General features: G+C 31.1%; 7 protein-coding genes and 2 non-coding genes across 9 annotated transcripts; 6 read left to right on the forward strand and 3 right to left on the reverse strand.

Moving 5' to 3' along the window:
• Positions 1-86: 86 nt before the first annotated feature.
• Positions 87-3033, forward strand: PPL_05814 (uncharacterized protein; the record flags this gene model as incomplete). Its single annotated transcript, XM_020576687.1, has 7 exons — positions 87-324; positions 424-697; positions 825-1206; positions 1279-1401; positions 1841-2302; positions 2376-2980; positions 3009-3033. The coding sequence occupies 7 exons, from the start codon at positions 87-89 to the stop codon at positions 3031-3033; spliced, it is 2109 nt and encodes a 702-aa protein (XP_020433099.1).
• Positions 3034-3233: 200 nt separating this feature from the next.
• PPL_05815 (uncharacterized protein) lies at positions 3234-3431 on the reverse strand (the record flags this gene model as incomplete). Its single annotated transcript, XM_020576688.1, has 1 exon — positions 3234-3431. One exon carries the CDS (start codon positions 3429-3431, stop codon positions 3234-3236), a length of 198 nt encoding a protein of 65 aa, XP_020433100.1.
• Positions 3432-4264: 833 nt separating this feature from the next.
• On the forward strand, positions 4265-5134 carry rps3 (40S ribosomal protein S3; the record flags this gene model as incomplete). The annotated part of the gene is made up of 2 exons (XM_020576689.1): positions 4265-4309; positions 4514-5134. The coding sequence occupies 2 exons, from the start codon at positions 4265-4267 to the stop codon at positions 5132-5134; spliced, it is 666 nt and encodes a 221-aa protein (XP_020433101.1).
• Positions 5135-5983: 849 nt separating this feature from the next.
• Positions 5984-6856, forward strand: PPL_05817 (uncharacterized protein; the record flags this gene model as incomplete). Its single annotated transcript, XM_020576690.1, has 4 exons — positions 5984-6193; positions 6277-6540; positions 6633-6700; positions 6775-6856. 4 exons carry the CDS (start codon positions 5984-5986, stop codon positions 6854-6856), a joined length of 624 nt encoding a protein of 207 aa, XP_020433102.1.
• Positions 6857-6987: 131 nt separating this feature from the next.
• PPL_05818 (uncharacterized protein) lies at positions 6988-7628 on the reverse strand (the record flags this gene model as incomplete). Its single annotated transcript, XM_020576691.1, has 2 exons — positions 6988-7017; positions 7062-7628. 2 exons carry the CDS (start codon positions 7626-7628, stop codon positions 6988-6990), a joined length of 597 nt encoding a protein of 198 aa, XP_020433103.1.
• A 541-nt stretch (positions 7629-8169) lies between these two features.
• On the forward strand, positions 8170-8240 carry PPL_05819. Its single transcript has one exon. It is a non-coding gene; the product is annotated as a tRNA-Gly (tRNA).
• Positions 8241-8357: 117 nt separating this feature from the next.
• On the forward strand, positions 8358-11125 carry PPL_05820 (uncharacterized protein; the record flags this gene model as incomplete). Its single annotated transcript, XM_020576692.1, has 3 exons — positions 8358-8517; positions 9569-9773; positions 10330-11125. The coding sequence occupies 3 exons, from the start codon at positions 8358-8360 to the stop codon at positions 11123-11125; spliced, it is 1161 nt and encodes a 386-aa protein (XP_020433104.1).
• A 120-nt stretch (positions 11126-11245) lies between these two features.
• Positions 11246-13169, forward strand: PPL_05821 (uncharacterized protein; the record flags this gene model as incomplete). Its single annotated transcript, XM_020576693.1, has 6 exons — positions 11246-11287; positions 11459-11478; positions 11637-11696; positions 11734-11764; positions 12267-12627; positions 12649-13169. 6 exons carry the CDS (start codon positions 11246-11248, stop codon positions 13167-13169), a joined length of 1035 nt encoding a protein of 344 aa, XP_020433105.1.
• A 307-nt stretch (positions 13170-13476) lies between these two features.
• PPL_05822 lies at positions 13477-13549 on the reverse strand. The gene has a single exon. It is a non-coding gene; the product is annotated as a tRNA-Arg (tRNA).
• Between the last annotated feature and the right edge of the window lie 1319 nt (positions 13550-14868).

Below are 14868 nucleotides of genomic sequence, written 5' to 3' on the forward strand. Positions count from 1 at the left end.
TTTTATTATTTATTATTTATTAATTATTGGTTAAATAAATTTTATATTATTATTTTATAAAAAGCATTAGTGGTACCAACGAAACCATGTCTATGCCAATTGAATCACCTTTAAAATTGTATATGACAAGATTCGACTTGCCACAGTCAAAGAGAATACAATTTGAAACTACCATTAGAACTCAAACAGTACAATCCAATCAACTACTAGCAGAAGCATCACTAAAGCGAAATGAACTGATCATTGTCATCGAGAAGAGTCCTGCTGCCTCTGTTATCAAAGCAATCGAGAAGTATCTACCCGATTTATATTCATTCATATTAAGTATGCTTTTAAACTAATAATCAAATATTAAATAATAATAATTATAATAATAATTATAATAATAATATAACTAATCTATTTATATATATTTAATGATAGCAATTGAAAACAATCCAAATATTAGATTAAATGAACATATGTGTTTTGATTGGACAAGCTTTGCATGCACTAAAACATTCTACGCTGCCTATTCACTTAGAAATGAATTGGTCATGGTATTGATGCTCTATGGAATGGCTCACTTTAATAGAGTAGCAGAGATCAACGATACACTAAACGAAGAAAACTTTGATGAGAATATAAAACTGATGGCTAATCACCTAAAGATTGCTGCTGGGATCTTTGAATTTGTTAATCGTGTTGAACTACCAAGGTAAGCTATCTATCTAACCAACTATTCTAATCCAATCGATTAGAAGAAAAAAACAAAAAGTAAAAAGCAATATTTAACTTTAACTTATTAATTTTTACTTTAATAAATATTAACAATCGATATGTAGATGGGCGAAATCAGCAGATGAATTACATTTGGAATGTTCGTCAAATGTTTCGTTGGGAATGTCGTTGCTGTGTGTATCACTAGGCAATTCACTGACGGTTAGAAAGGCATTGCGATCGAATACCAGTCATTCTCTGGTTGCCAAGATCTCCTGTGAGGCGTGGCACAAAGCAGAGATGGCCAAGAACACACTGAAGGATCTATCACACAACTTCAAGAGACTACCCAAACCATTTAGAAACTATCTATCGTCCTACACTTCACTACAACACTCTGTAACCATGATGGAAATGGCAAGAGCTGCCATCGATACCAAACAAATCAGTATGGCACTTACCTACTTTCAAGAATCTATAAATATCATTTCAAAGCTGAAGAAACCCGTAAGTAAACTATTATCTATATATATAGTTGTAATGAAAAACTCCACTAACTCTATATAAATGGATATTTAGAGCGATACAAAACAATTGGAGATACTGAATAGTTTAACAAATGAAATCAACCATGAGAATCAATCATTGGTTAAACAGAATGAGGTTATCTATTTCGAGAAAAAGGTTGATCCTAAAACACTTGTAAGTGATTTTTATATTACTATCTTTGACTATTCGAATTTCTAACAATCTATATACACAATATTCAACAGGTACAACCAGAACCAAAAGAATTTATTCAACCAATTCATTTCCAACCACCAAAACCAACATTCACATCTATTAACTAAGCTATTTAACTAAGAATTATTCTTCATTATTAAAATATTATTTATAAATATTTATATTAAAAATAAACAAAATTATTTAATCGATTATTTAACATTGATAAGGGTTGCTTTCGATTTGTCGATTGATAATGAAAAAACGAAAAACGAATGAACAATTTAAATTGTTTTTTCAACAACAAAAAATGAATAATGCTATTACATTATATAAAAGAGCATTTAAACCTATTTATTTTAATTCAAACAAACAAGATTCACTATGTAATATAATATATAATCATTTTAATCAAAAGATATCGGTAGACTATATACGATCGGTTATTGATCTCGGTGCTGTTTATCATCGTGGTCCACTCAATAGCTTTCCATCGTTAAAGAATGTACCGCTACCTCGACGTGTTTTCAACTACGAAGAGACAATAGAAGCTGACTCCCTCGTAAAGATATTCTTTTATCCAAGACACTATAGTACCGATCATATAGATCTTCAACGATTGGTTGTCTATGAAAACGATCAGTTTATGGTCATCGATAAACCACATGGTGTATCGATTGGACCGGTCATCGATAACTATCATAACAACATCAATCATCTCATAAAGACGTCGAGACCTTCCGAATTGACAACCATCTACAACCCACATCGACTTGATTTTCAAACACGTGGATTATGTGTTTTAGTTAAAGATAGTGATTATATAAGTCAATTTAATCTACTACTTAGAAATAGAGATAATATATCGAAAAAATATAGAGTTTGTATAGATAATAATCCTAAGTAAACGATGTTTGTATACTAACTTTTTAGAAACGTCATTAATTTTTTAGGCATTTTATAAACAAGTTGATAATTTACAAGAAGATAAAGATGATATTATTGAACCTGGATTGTATACACACTATATGAGACCAACAAAATCAACATTTAAGGAGATGTCACATTCAAAGATTGACAGTTGGCATGAATGTATATTACGTGTATTGAATGGTGGAAAGTGTAATGTCGATCTACCTATATCAGATGATGAACATTCTTATTTAAATATAGATCTAATCAACTCTGATAATAATACCAATAATAATAATAGTTATATAGACACAATTGGAAAAGGAAATAGTAGAAAGAGAATGAATAATGTAAATTTAAATTATGTAGATATCGAATTGATCACTGGTAGAACTCATCAGATCAGAGCACAACTCACAGCAATTGGGAAACCATTGATTGGTGATAAAATGTATGGTGGTATTCCAATTCAACAACTTGCAAACCCTTTATTCTCATCAAGTGATCAACCATATCCATACCGGTCATCCAAACATTCTTCAATCATTGGATTAGTATCTTATGAACTTTCATTTAAATGTCCGAAAACTGGAAAAGATTATTTCTTTTCATTAGATAAAAATAATAATAATAATAAATATAATTTGTAAATAAATAAATAATTTAATTTAAAGGAAAAATAACTTTAAATTTATTTGAACACGATATGTATTTCTTAATAACTTTTGGAGAAAATATTTTAATATAATAGGATAACTAACTATTTAATTATCAAATTGAACAGAAAGAATATCTAATAAACTAAGAAAAGTAAATTAGAAACATTTCCTTTAAAATAACTAAATATTTGGTTATTTTATTACTAATGCTTACATCAGATATTTTTATCATAATTTTGTTTATCTTAATAAACAACCAGACTCTTGACGTATAGAGACTCCAATGGATGAGGTAGATAAAATTGAATTCATACTCTTTGAATTGATGGGAGGAGTGTACAACAATGGATCATATTGTTTCTTGTATGGTTTTTTACCAAAGAACAAAGCATCGTTCTTTGAATCTTTTAAAAGGTTACTAAACACCAAGAATTCCATTTTTAAATATAATAATAATATATAAATAAAAAGATGGATTGAATATAAAATTTAAAATGATAAATATATAAACAATTTAAAAAGTAGTATTTGTTTTATTAAATTTAAATAAAAGTTATTTATTATTTGTAGATACATAAGTTTTTACAGTGATTAGATTAATTAAAATGATAGCTCTCGAGAAAACATATTTATAGTAGACAAAAAGTATAAAAGTCTTCAACAAGATCATCCAAAAGAAGAAAGATCAAGTCCCACCAGGATCAATCATCATAAAAGATGAAACAAAGAAGGGCGCATCCAACATCCATCTTCGGAAAACTCAGCGAATTCGATGTGATTTCGAAGTAATTAATAGCATGAGAGAATAAAATGAAAGTGTGAAAACTTTCACGTTTTCCCAACACTTTTTACATATTGACCAACATAAATCACTATTTTTGGATGAATTCAATACCAAAATTTTTTGATCAAATCTTGTCATTTTTGTTTAAAACGATCAAATAAAATAAACAAATAAAAGAGATTAATTAAACAAATAAACATATCATTTTCAAGCCCACAAATGATAATAGATATTAAGATAAACTATCTAACTATTTGAATGTTTTTCATTGATTCCTTCACATTTTTTAAATATATATAAACAAAAATATTATTATTTTTTTAAAAAAAATTTTGTTTATCTTTAAATTAAATTAAAATAATGTCTAAAATATTTAAAATAATGAGAAATAAACAATAATTAATATCTATAAATTTTATTAGTTGTTCTCTATTCTTTCTGACAAAAAAATTTGATAACGTTTAAAAAATAATAAAAATTAAAAAAAATGAAAATTTTCACAATTAAAATTGAGAAAAAATGGAGAGTCGTGGTAAGAGCGTGTGTGCATGTCTTATACAAATCAGCTCTCAATCAAGTTCTTTCCTTTTTTTCCTATCTATCAAATAAGATCACATAGAGACCTAAAATGAACTCATCAATCCAAATTTCAAAGAAGAGAAAGGTAGATATCTAGAATAAAGGATAGTAGTAATAGTGGATAATAGTTGTTAATTGATCTCTTTTTCTATTTTAGTTTGTCGCCGATGGTGTTTTCCACGCTGAATTGAACGAATTGTTCACTCGTGAGTTCAACAAAGACGAGGGTTACTCCGGAGTTGAATTGAAGACTGGTCCAGCCTCCACTGAGATCATCATCCGTGCCTCCAAGACCCAAGCTATCGTCGGTCAAAACGCCCGTCGTATCCACGAGCTCTGCTCCTTGGTCCAAAAGCGTTTCGGTTTCGCCGAAGGTACTGTTACCTTGTACGCCGAGAAGGTCCAAAACCGTGGTCTCTGTGCTATTGCTCAAGCTGACTCATTGAAGGGTAAATTGTTGCTCGGTTTGCCAGTCCGTCGTGCTTGTTACGCCATCGTCCACCAAATCATGACCAAGGGTGCCAAGGGTTGTGAAGTCATCGTCTCTGGTAAATTGAGAGCTCAACGTGCTAAGGCCATGAAGTTCACCGACGGTTACATGATCAAGTCTGGTCAACCATCCCAAAACATGGTCGATTTCGCCTGTTGCCACGTTCTCTTGCGTCAAGGTACCCTTGGTGTCAAGGTTGCCATCATGTTGCCATACGACCCAACCGGAAAGAACGGTGTCCAAACTCCACAACCAGATATCGTTGTCATCAAGGATCCAGTTGCTTAAATAAATTGTTATTGATCAACTATAAATCTTTTTTTTTTTTTTTTCCTAAACAAAAACAATCAAATTTGTATCTTTTATTTCTCTAAAAACACATCACCTGCGAATATCAAAAAGAGTATGAATATACATAATCTCAAATCAGAAAAATAGATTTATAAATACAATAGCAGTGTTAAAATAAATACAAAGTTAAATACAAGTAAAATCAAAAAAGTTATACATTAATATAATATTAATTTATAAGGGTGATGGAGCAGTGTTCAAAATAGTGTAAATAGTATGAAACAAATGTGACCATCTATCATTACATCTTTATAAATAGCATCTATGCACCAATAAATGACCAGACTAATAAATAGATGTCTAATAGAACTTTGCATTTAGATGATATCATAATTGAGGTTGGTGACAAACTGCATTGAATAATAATAATCTTAAAATTCTTGAAAACACAAAAAATAAAATAAAATTAAAATTAAAAATTAATTGTTTTAATATCTTTAATTTTCGTCTCATAATTACACTGAAATTTTTGTTGTAAAACGATGGGGGATAACCATTTTTAAAAGATTTTTTCAGTAACTAAATATCATGATGTGTTTTTTGCACAAATTTTATCCAAGTTTATGGTGTGGGGGTTTGTTTTTTTCATGCTAATCTGAAAAACTCTTTATCACCAATTTGTTTATCAACAACTTTTCCTTTAATTTTGCAAAGTTGATATTTAAAAAAAAATTTTTTTTAAAAACAAAAACAAACAAACTTTCAATTAAAAAAAAAAGAAAAAGTAGTAATAACTTTTTATTCATTGTAATATTATAAATAAATAATAAAGAATAGATATATATAATGCCAGCAACACATTCATTTCCACCATATACCTATGAGATTAGTGTAGAGGAATACATTGAAGTATACTATCGTAGATTCCCTCAACACAAGTTGTTCCCCTACATTCTAGATTCAGAGGTAATCGAGCACCGTCACAACGAAGATGGAACAGAGACTATTATTAGAAAAACTAAATTAGATATTGATGCTCCTGGTTGGTTTAAAACTGTAATGTATTAACTAGTTCTAAAAGAAGTTAGTTTTTTTTTTTTAATCCTATTTACTTACATACTTTTTAAATGACTATATAGTTGTTTGGTATTCATCATTCTATATTCATTGAAGAGGCAACCATCGATAAAGTAAATAGAACCGTTACAATCAAGACAATCAACGAAACACTTTCTTCCAAGGCCAATCTATTAGATACCACCATATACAGTGTACATCCAGAGAATCCAAATTGGTGTACTTTTACCCAGACCGGTAGTGTCACTCTCTTGGTTTCAGTGTTGGGTTTCCAAAAGAAGATTGAAAAGTATTGTTTGAATTTATATACATCTAGATATAATGAGGTAAGTAACAACATTAGCAATTATTTCAATTAATTGATAAAACAATGTTTATTTATTAATGAATATTATTATTAAAACAATAACAATTATAGTCAAGAGAATTGGATAAGAAAATGATTGAAGAATACAGACAGGAGAAATTAAACAATCAAAATCCAGAGTAAGTTATCGATATCAACGTGTATTGTTTTTAAAACATTAGTAGTTGTATTAACTTGATTGTTGTTTTAGTAGAGTGGTTGTTGACTCTAATGCAACACAGACAGCAACAACAGCCAACTCATCAAGTGGTGAACAATTGATGATGGCACAATAAACCAGATTAGTAATTGTAAACATTTAATCGTTTCATTCATTCATTCATTCATTTATTACAACATTATCAAATAGCTTTGACAGATCACTATTCTTATCAATAGATGTTTTAAAATGTATAGGTTGTAAAATCTAAATAGTAGATTTAAGAGTTATATTAGTCTATTGACATTAGCTAGCGAGTAAGTGATAGTTGTTTTACATACACTAGATTTAGATTGTATTGATTTAGAGCTGGCAAGTATAATGAGTCTTTTAAGGATGGTCTCAATTACACCCGCCAGATATCTTGATATATCTCTTGAGATTGTCTTGCCAAGTTGGCCTGATGCTTCGAGCTGGTGTCTGATGAAACAGTGTCTGACTATCAATGTTGTTCTGTCTGCCGTTAGATTGTATTCTCCTTTTTCGAAAGCGTCACTCGACAGTTTTTTACCAATGATCACCTTCTTTAGTACTGATTTCAATTCCACCAATTTCAGAGTTTTAGCGTTCAGTTCAAGCATTCTTGATTGACACAATCCAATTACCTTGTTGATGAGATCTCTAATAAGGGTTGTCAGCAACTCTTTTGAGCTCATAGAGATGCGAATCACTTTTTTATTGTCATCACCACCATCCTCTTCACTTTCTGACTCTGAAACCGATCTTGCAAGATTCCTGATAAAATCTTGAAGTCGTCGGTATGTTCTCTTCTTTGGTTGTCTCGAGTTGTTGCTTGGTTTAATTACAATAGGTGATCGTGCCATGATGAAAGGATCTAATGAATACATTATTTGACTGCAATCAAAATAAAAAAATAAAAATTTAAAAACAATTTTTTTCAATTTTAAAATTCCAAGAAAATAATAAAATCCATAGCAAATGTTTAAATCAAAAAAGAAACTATTTTAAGAGTTCACCAAACATTTTACTGATACCATTTACTAATAAATTTAAATATGAACATATAAATAGCAGTTTGCAATAGAATAGTTGTTACTTATAATATATTCAACAAAACTAGGACAACACACACTTCTCACTGTAGAGCAGAACATTTGTTAAAGGTGGAGAAATTGGAAAAGAATCCAAAAGCTTCCAATCTCCCGATATAATCAAAATAAAATAGTTTGGAGAGGATAGTTAATGTTACAAATTACCTGCTGAGTAAAAGGAGATATCTTGATTTCTATTATTTTATTGTAACAGTTAATGGGAGATTCCTATCGATTTGGTTAATAATGTGCCAGAATTAGAATGATTTGTTTAGGATAAAAAGAAATTTGAGATAACGAATCGGAACAAAATATTTAAGAAATTTCATCAACACAAGCGCATGTGGTCTAGTGGTAGAATTGAACGTTGCCATCGTTTAGGCCCGAGTTCGATTCTCGGCATGCGCACATTTTAAATATCAATTCCCCGGAAGCGGGGATAAAACAAAAAAAAAAAAATTAAATAATAAAATTAAATTAAGAAGGTGTTTATATTTTCCGACTTGAAAAGAGCTAAATTAATCGATGCCAATTACAAAGCTTAACTTCACGATCGCTTATTCTATCTCCCAAGGAGTCACTGTCGATTGCTTTGCAATAACGCGTAAATTTAAATCTGATTGGAATCAATCCTTCCAACTACGTGCCACCACTTTATACTGTTGTTCATCAACACGCAACTACTGTTAGATCTATTCTATCCTAATACACTCAACTTATTAATTAATAATAACTATAACAATAATAATAATAATAACATTTTATTGGCTATATTTCTCACGGCCTGTGTGAGAATGTAAATATAACATAAAACACGAACTAGCAGGTTAATATCAATACCTGCAATTTGTTGACTGATCATGAGTCAACAAATTTTTTTTTGCAAAAAAAAAAATAAAAATAACTAATTCTATCTCCTAAGGAATCACTGTCGATTGCTCTTTTGAATCGAGCTAGGTACCTTCAAGATCTTGGACCCCATGAAGTTGACACCGACAGTAACTAGCAGTCTTATCATAGGTGAACACCGAGTGGTTTACACACGTACCCGCTTAGAACTCTAAGTGGCTTAATTACTCCGTCTGCCAAACCATATCAAAGGGAACATCATCCCTTACTCAAAAATGATGGCCACCTCAGCCGGCCTGTGGGCCCTGCTCCAACAATAAATAAACACGAACTGTAGGGTAATATCAAGCTTGATATTAACACCTTGACTATCAGAAATGGTAGTACAAGGATAATTAAAAAAAAACAGTGTAATAGTTAGCAATTACTTCACTAAATTTATTTAGCATTAGATTAGTTATAAAACATATTTTTTGTTTGTATTTTTCTATATCTTAGTCAACACCATACAATACAGATACTCTTTGATTTTTTTGTAAAGTAGTAAAACCCGAGGTATTATACCTCTTAGGATAGTACTCTTTATCAAAAGGTTGATTGAGAGATATGTAGAAAAGGTCTAGATTAGATATTAATAAATCAGATATAACTTTATTTATTATCTTTCTCAACTCTTCCCATTGACGTCTCAGTGCAGCATGATCACTTTCATTAAAGTTACCACTATCTTCCTCTTTGTTGATGAAAAACATGCGGATAGATTCAATTAGTTGATATGTTAGATCTTTTGTTAATTTTATTACTTCACCAGGATGGTGTTTCCATTGGTCAATTGAATCGTATTGGATTAGCTAATCCACCTATATGTCGATTGTTCAACAAATGAGATGGTGTCCCTGTTGGTGGATTAGACTGTAATTGGTGTAGTGGATTTTGGAAAAAATTGGTTGGTGTAAATTGCATAATATTAGCAAACAACCTATTAATAACTATTGGTTTTGTTCTACTATTTCTCATCTCATTATTGTTATTTGAGATCAGATCATCAGCAGCCAACATTGTGTCTGCTAGAGATATTAAGTTATTCATTGTGTAATTTAGACTTTTGAATATTTTATCTATTTTTAAAAAACATATCATTAACGATTTCAATTAAATAAAATTTTAATTTAAATTAAAATTTTTAACCAAAAATGTCTAGTTTAATAAAATGAGTGTCATTCTTAAAGGATAGCATTGTTTGAATTTTTTTTAATCTTTCAGCTCGCTCGGTAACAAGTAGAACTGTACGATGATACTAAGCGTGCTTTCATTCAACTGCCACAAACTACACACAACCGTCTTCATTAATCGCAAAAACTATCCAGATCCACAAGCAACCATTGCTTAAGCTGTTAACTAGTTTTAACCAATCCAGAATCTTCTTTCACGGTTTCTCGCTCCTTATTTTTAAAGATTGATTATCTTTCTGAAAATAGTTTTTAATCATTTTATTAAATATTTGCTTTAATATTTAAAATAGTTTTTTTTTTTACCTAATTGTTTTTGCACAAAAACTTGGGTCACATTATTTTTATTTATTCATTCATACATAACCTAATTTAATAGTTAGATTTTAACATTTTTTTGTTTTTTAGATAATAGTTAGTTGTTGTTTATTTGTTAAAACTATGTCTAATTTAGAAGAACGTATTAAATTATTGATAATAGGAAGAAGTCATAGTGGAAAAAGATCGATTGCTATGAGATTCTATAATGATTATTGGACTGACGATCCAGGTTGGAATGGAAAATCATCATTTTACAGTAAGAAGATTAAACTATTAAATTATGATTTGGAAGATGAAGATGAAGATCAGAAACAACAACAGCAACTACAACAAGAGTTTGAAGTATTGATGTATATGTTTATACGTCTATCACCTTACTATGGATTTAGCTTTTTTGAACTATCGAATTTGGATGGTGTAATGATGATGTATAATCCCACACAACCCGATACCATAGATATGATGATCGATTTATATGAGAGACTAATTAGAGATTTAGAATATCATAGAAGTAATAATAGTAACAACGATAATAATAATAATAGTAGCAATGATAGTAATAATAAATTAAAAAGAGTAATTCCAAATAATGATTTGATCATTTTTTTTGTTGTTGCAACATTTTCAGATCTTATCAATAAAAATAATCATCAAAGTGTAGTAGAGAACTATAACAGAGTTGAACAATGGAGATTGAAAACCGGTATTAAACAACATATTATAACATCGGCAAAGGAAAACTTAAATGCTAAAACACTATTCTACAATATGGCATTAGAAGTGATCAACATTAAATCAAACAAAAAACTACTTATCAACAAAACAAAACCACCTACAAATCAAATATTAATTACAAATGAAAAGGTTTCAACTTCCTATTGCAATATTATTTAAATAAAATATCAATTGTAAAAAACAACTTTAATGATCATTTTTCAAGGATGTATCGATAGTGTTTATAATTTGAAAGATAAAGATTGCGAACAACACAGAAATAAATAATAATAAGATATTATGAGCTTAGTACCAGATGGTGTCGATTCGCAACAACTTCATGTTTGAAGGTCTTCAAATACTGAAGGTATGTAATGTTTGCGAATCTTATAAATTTAGATATTGTTATTTTATGGATGAAAAAGTTGATGAGAATTCGAATGATAGTGTTTTTTAAAAAGAAAAAATGAAGAAGAGGAAATATTGGTTTGTTGACTTATGTTTGATAACTAGTTATTAAGTTTGGACTTTATGTTAGTGATACTGTTATTAATTATTAATTTCATAACTGATAGGGGTTGTATAAATTCATTCTAGATTGATTCTTTGATAGTAGGTTGTTTCTTAGAGGAGAAATGCCAAATATGATTTAAAATAGAATATCCATATTTGATGAAATACTATAAAGTAGAGAAGCAAAGATTGCTAATTGTGTTTCACATACACTTATTGTCAGACAGTATCAATTTAAGTATGTATATTATTACTGGGTTATTACATTAATATAGTTTATTAAGTAGAATAGTATCTGAATACAAGGTATTTGGATAGAATAGATCTAGCAGTAGATGAGTGTTGGTGAACGACAGTGTAAAGTGGTGGCAATTTGATTCTAATCAGTTTTAAATTTAAGCTTCTTGGTATAGTGTTATAAAAAAATTTACATAATTCATCTATTCCCAAAATACTAATCTTTACAGTTTTGGGAATTTGAAAAAAAAGAAATCGCAGCCATGTGTCTAGACTTCAGTGTTACCAGATACCTTTGGATTTCAGTTACTTGAATGAGATTAAGAACAGTTATAAGTCAAGTAAGGATGAGCTTTTGGTAGATGAAAAGAATTTTAAAGAAGTAATAACGGAAGCTCATGGAAGTACTTACTGTGGTCATGGAGATACTTTAAGAACGTGGGTTAGGTTGAAGTCGAATTACTATACTCGAAATCTATATGACAAGGTGAAGGATTACTGTGAGCATTGCGTGGAATGTCAACAGAATCGAGTGGAATTGAAGAGGAAGGTTAACATACAACCGTTGGAGATAGCAGAAGGAGTTGCTGTGGATATTTCGATGGATTTCATGGAGTTACCAAAGAGCGTTAATGGTTATGATTATGTTTTGGTAGTGGTGGATCCATTTTCGAAATATACAACTATCATTCCAACTACAAAGGAAATCACAGCATTGGGTACAGCAAAGTTAATTCATCAACATGTTTGGATTGCCGCTATCAATTGTAAGCGATCGTATTATTTAATTCACGATCAATTCTACTTATATTTCAACAATCAAACTATCACCTTTCGAAGTAGGATGGGATTCATTCCTGTATCGCCAATTAAAATGTTTAGAAACAATAATTTATCGAATAGAGAATTGATCAGAGAGATGGTCAAAGACAGTTTGTTGTAAAAACAATTAGATATGTTGGAAGCAGATGGAATCATCAAGAATAAACCAACTTGTCAGATTGGAGATTGGATGTTTGTTAAAGATGAGTTTATCAATTTGGAAGTTGGTTGGAACACAAACACAGGATCAATTAATAATAAGAATCATGGACCATTCAAGATTTTAAAGATTTTTAAAAATGATATCCACGTAGAACTAGAATTGGATTTCACCACAAATCGACACAAATTTTCAATATTAATCAATGGGGTACAGTTCAAGTTAAACAAAGATAACGAATTATTAGTTAAAGGTGTAGAACCAGATATCATTGACAATGAAGAAGAGTTTGAAATAGAACAAATCATAGGAGATCGAATGTACAGAAGGAAGAAGCAGTATCTTGGTTATCCTTTAGACAAAGCTACATGGCAATACTCAAAGAACATGGATCATGCTAAAGATCTTATTAAAGAATATGAAACAACAAGAAACAACAAATCCAATCAAAGAAGAAGAAGAAGTAAATCCTTAAGTAGAGCAGAGTGTTAAATAGAACACTTTAATATATAAAATAATCAAATTAAATATATATTTATCAAAACCAAATAAACATCATTGTTATATTTTATCATTTAGCATTACTTATAGTATTAAATTAATTATTCTTTAGTTATTATATTATAGAACATTTTTTATTGTTAATCACCCCTTTTCATATAGAGCAATCGACGTTGACTCCTTAGGAAATAGAGTTATGAAGACGTATATATTTATGTGTGCTTAGAGAGCGTGTAACTTTGGACTTTTACTGCTGAATAAAAAGTCCGCATGCGGACTTCACAAATTTAAGATTATTCGACCAATGAGGGGCTCGAACCCGCGACCTACAGCTTAGAAGGCTGTCGCTCTTCCAACTGAGCTAATCGGCCTTGATGAAGATGAAATATTTTAATTAATTTTATGACAATACAACACCAACCACAACAATACCTCGGTATGCGCGAACACCAAACAACTACTCAAAAACATTCTTGACAAATTCTACCTCTTCCAAAATAAACCAAACCAAATGTATCCATCTTAATTGGTAAAGTCCAAAACAAACCTCATTCCATACCCAATCTCCTCAGAACCAGAAAGATACCTTGGCATCCACTTCAGCGACAACGGCCTAGTGTCTAAAACAGATCAGCTCAATTCCATCAGATTCCTTTTGTTCACATAGAAAAACAAAATCAGCACGCTAAGAAGCAAGGTCACCGTCCTCAAATCCTACATCTTATCGAAACTAAACTTCCACCTTTATATAGACAACTTCACGCCACAAAACAACACCACGCTCCAATCACTCACAAACTGGTTCATCTTCTCCACAAACAACAATCTAGATAAAGATACAAATTACAAAAACCGGATGCGAATCGAAAGAGCTTCTCAGCAAGGAAGAAGGAGGCATTGGCCTTTGGAACATGTCGGTACGAGAACTCGGCCAAAAAGCATGGGTTTATAACCACTTCCTCTCAATCAAAGACAACTCCAACCACGACATGCTCAACTTCTGGCGAAACTACCTCACTGGGCACATGACACCATCCCCCTTGTTCACCAAATGCCAAAACGCTTGGAAAAAGCTAGCTAGCGAGAATGGACACAACCCCCACCTCAACCAACCAATCACAGAATCACCCAACACAATAATCCCACTCAAAACTATATATAGAACATTCATACGAATGAACTCTAACAAAAAACCAACCCCAACCACAAAACGACAGGAAATCCTCATAAGCAAAGGATTCTCCCTTCCGGACACCTTCACCACCATAGCCAAGATCAAAGACCAAAAAGGGCGAGACACTCTCTTCAAACTCTTAGCTAGATGTCTACCGCTCTCAAAGATCGACCTCACCTTCTGCATGCACTGCTTACCATACATATTCTCGGTCCTTCCACCGATCGCCGAGCACCACCACTTCAAGTGCATAATACTCAACACCTACAAGCCTACCATAAAAAGGATCATATACAAATTCATAGGGGAAACTCTCGACTGGGAGCTGGACATCCTCAAGATGACAAGCAAAAACGAGCTACACCGAAACGTAATAGCCATCTTACTGCACCAGGTCTGGATTCTCCACTGCAAACTCGCACAAAACTCCCCAATCACACCCACCACCTTCTATCACGCAACAACCAACAACATTAACAGACTAGCTAAACTAGAATACCACAAACTAATCAGGAA

The sequence above is a fragment of the Heterostelium album genome (assembly GCF_000004825.1).
Source record: "Heterostelium album PN500 unplaced genomic scaffold PPL_contig13, whole genome shotgun sequence".
Classification (NCBI taxonomy): domain Eukaryota; phylum Evosea; class Eumycetozoa; order Acytosteliales; family Acytosteliaceae; genus Heterostelium; species Heterostelium album.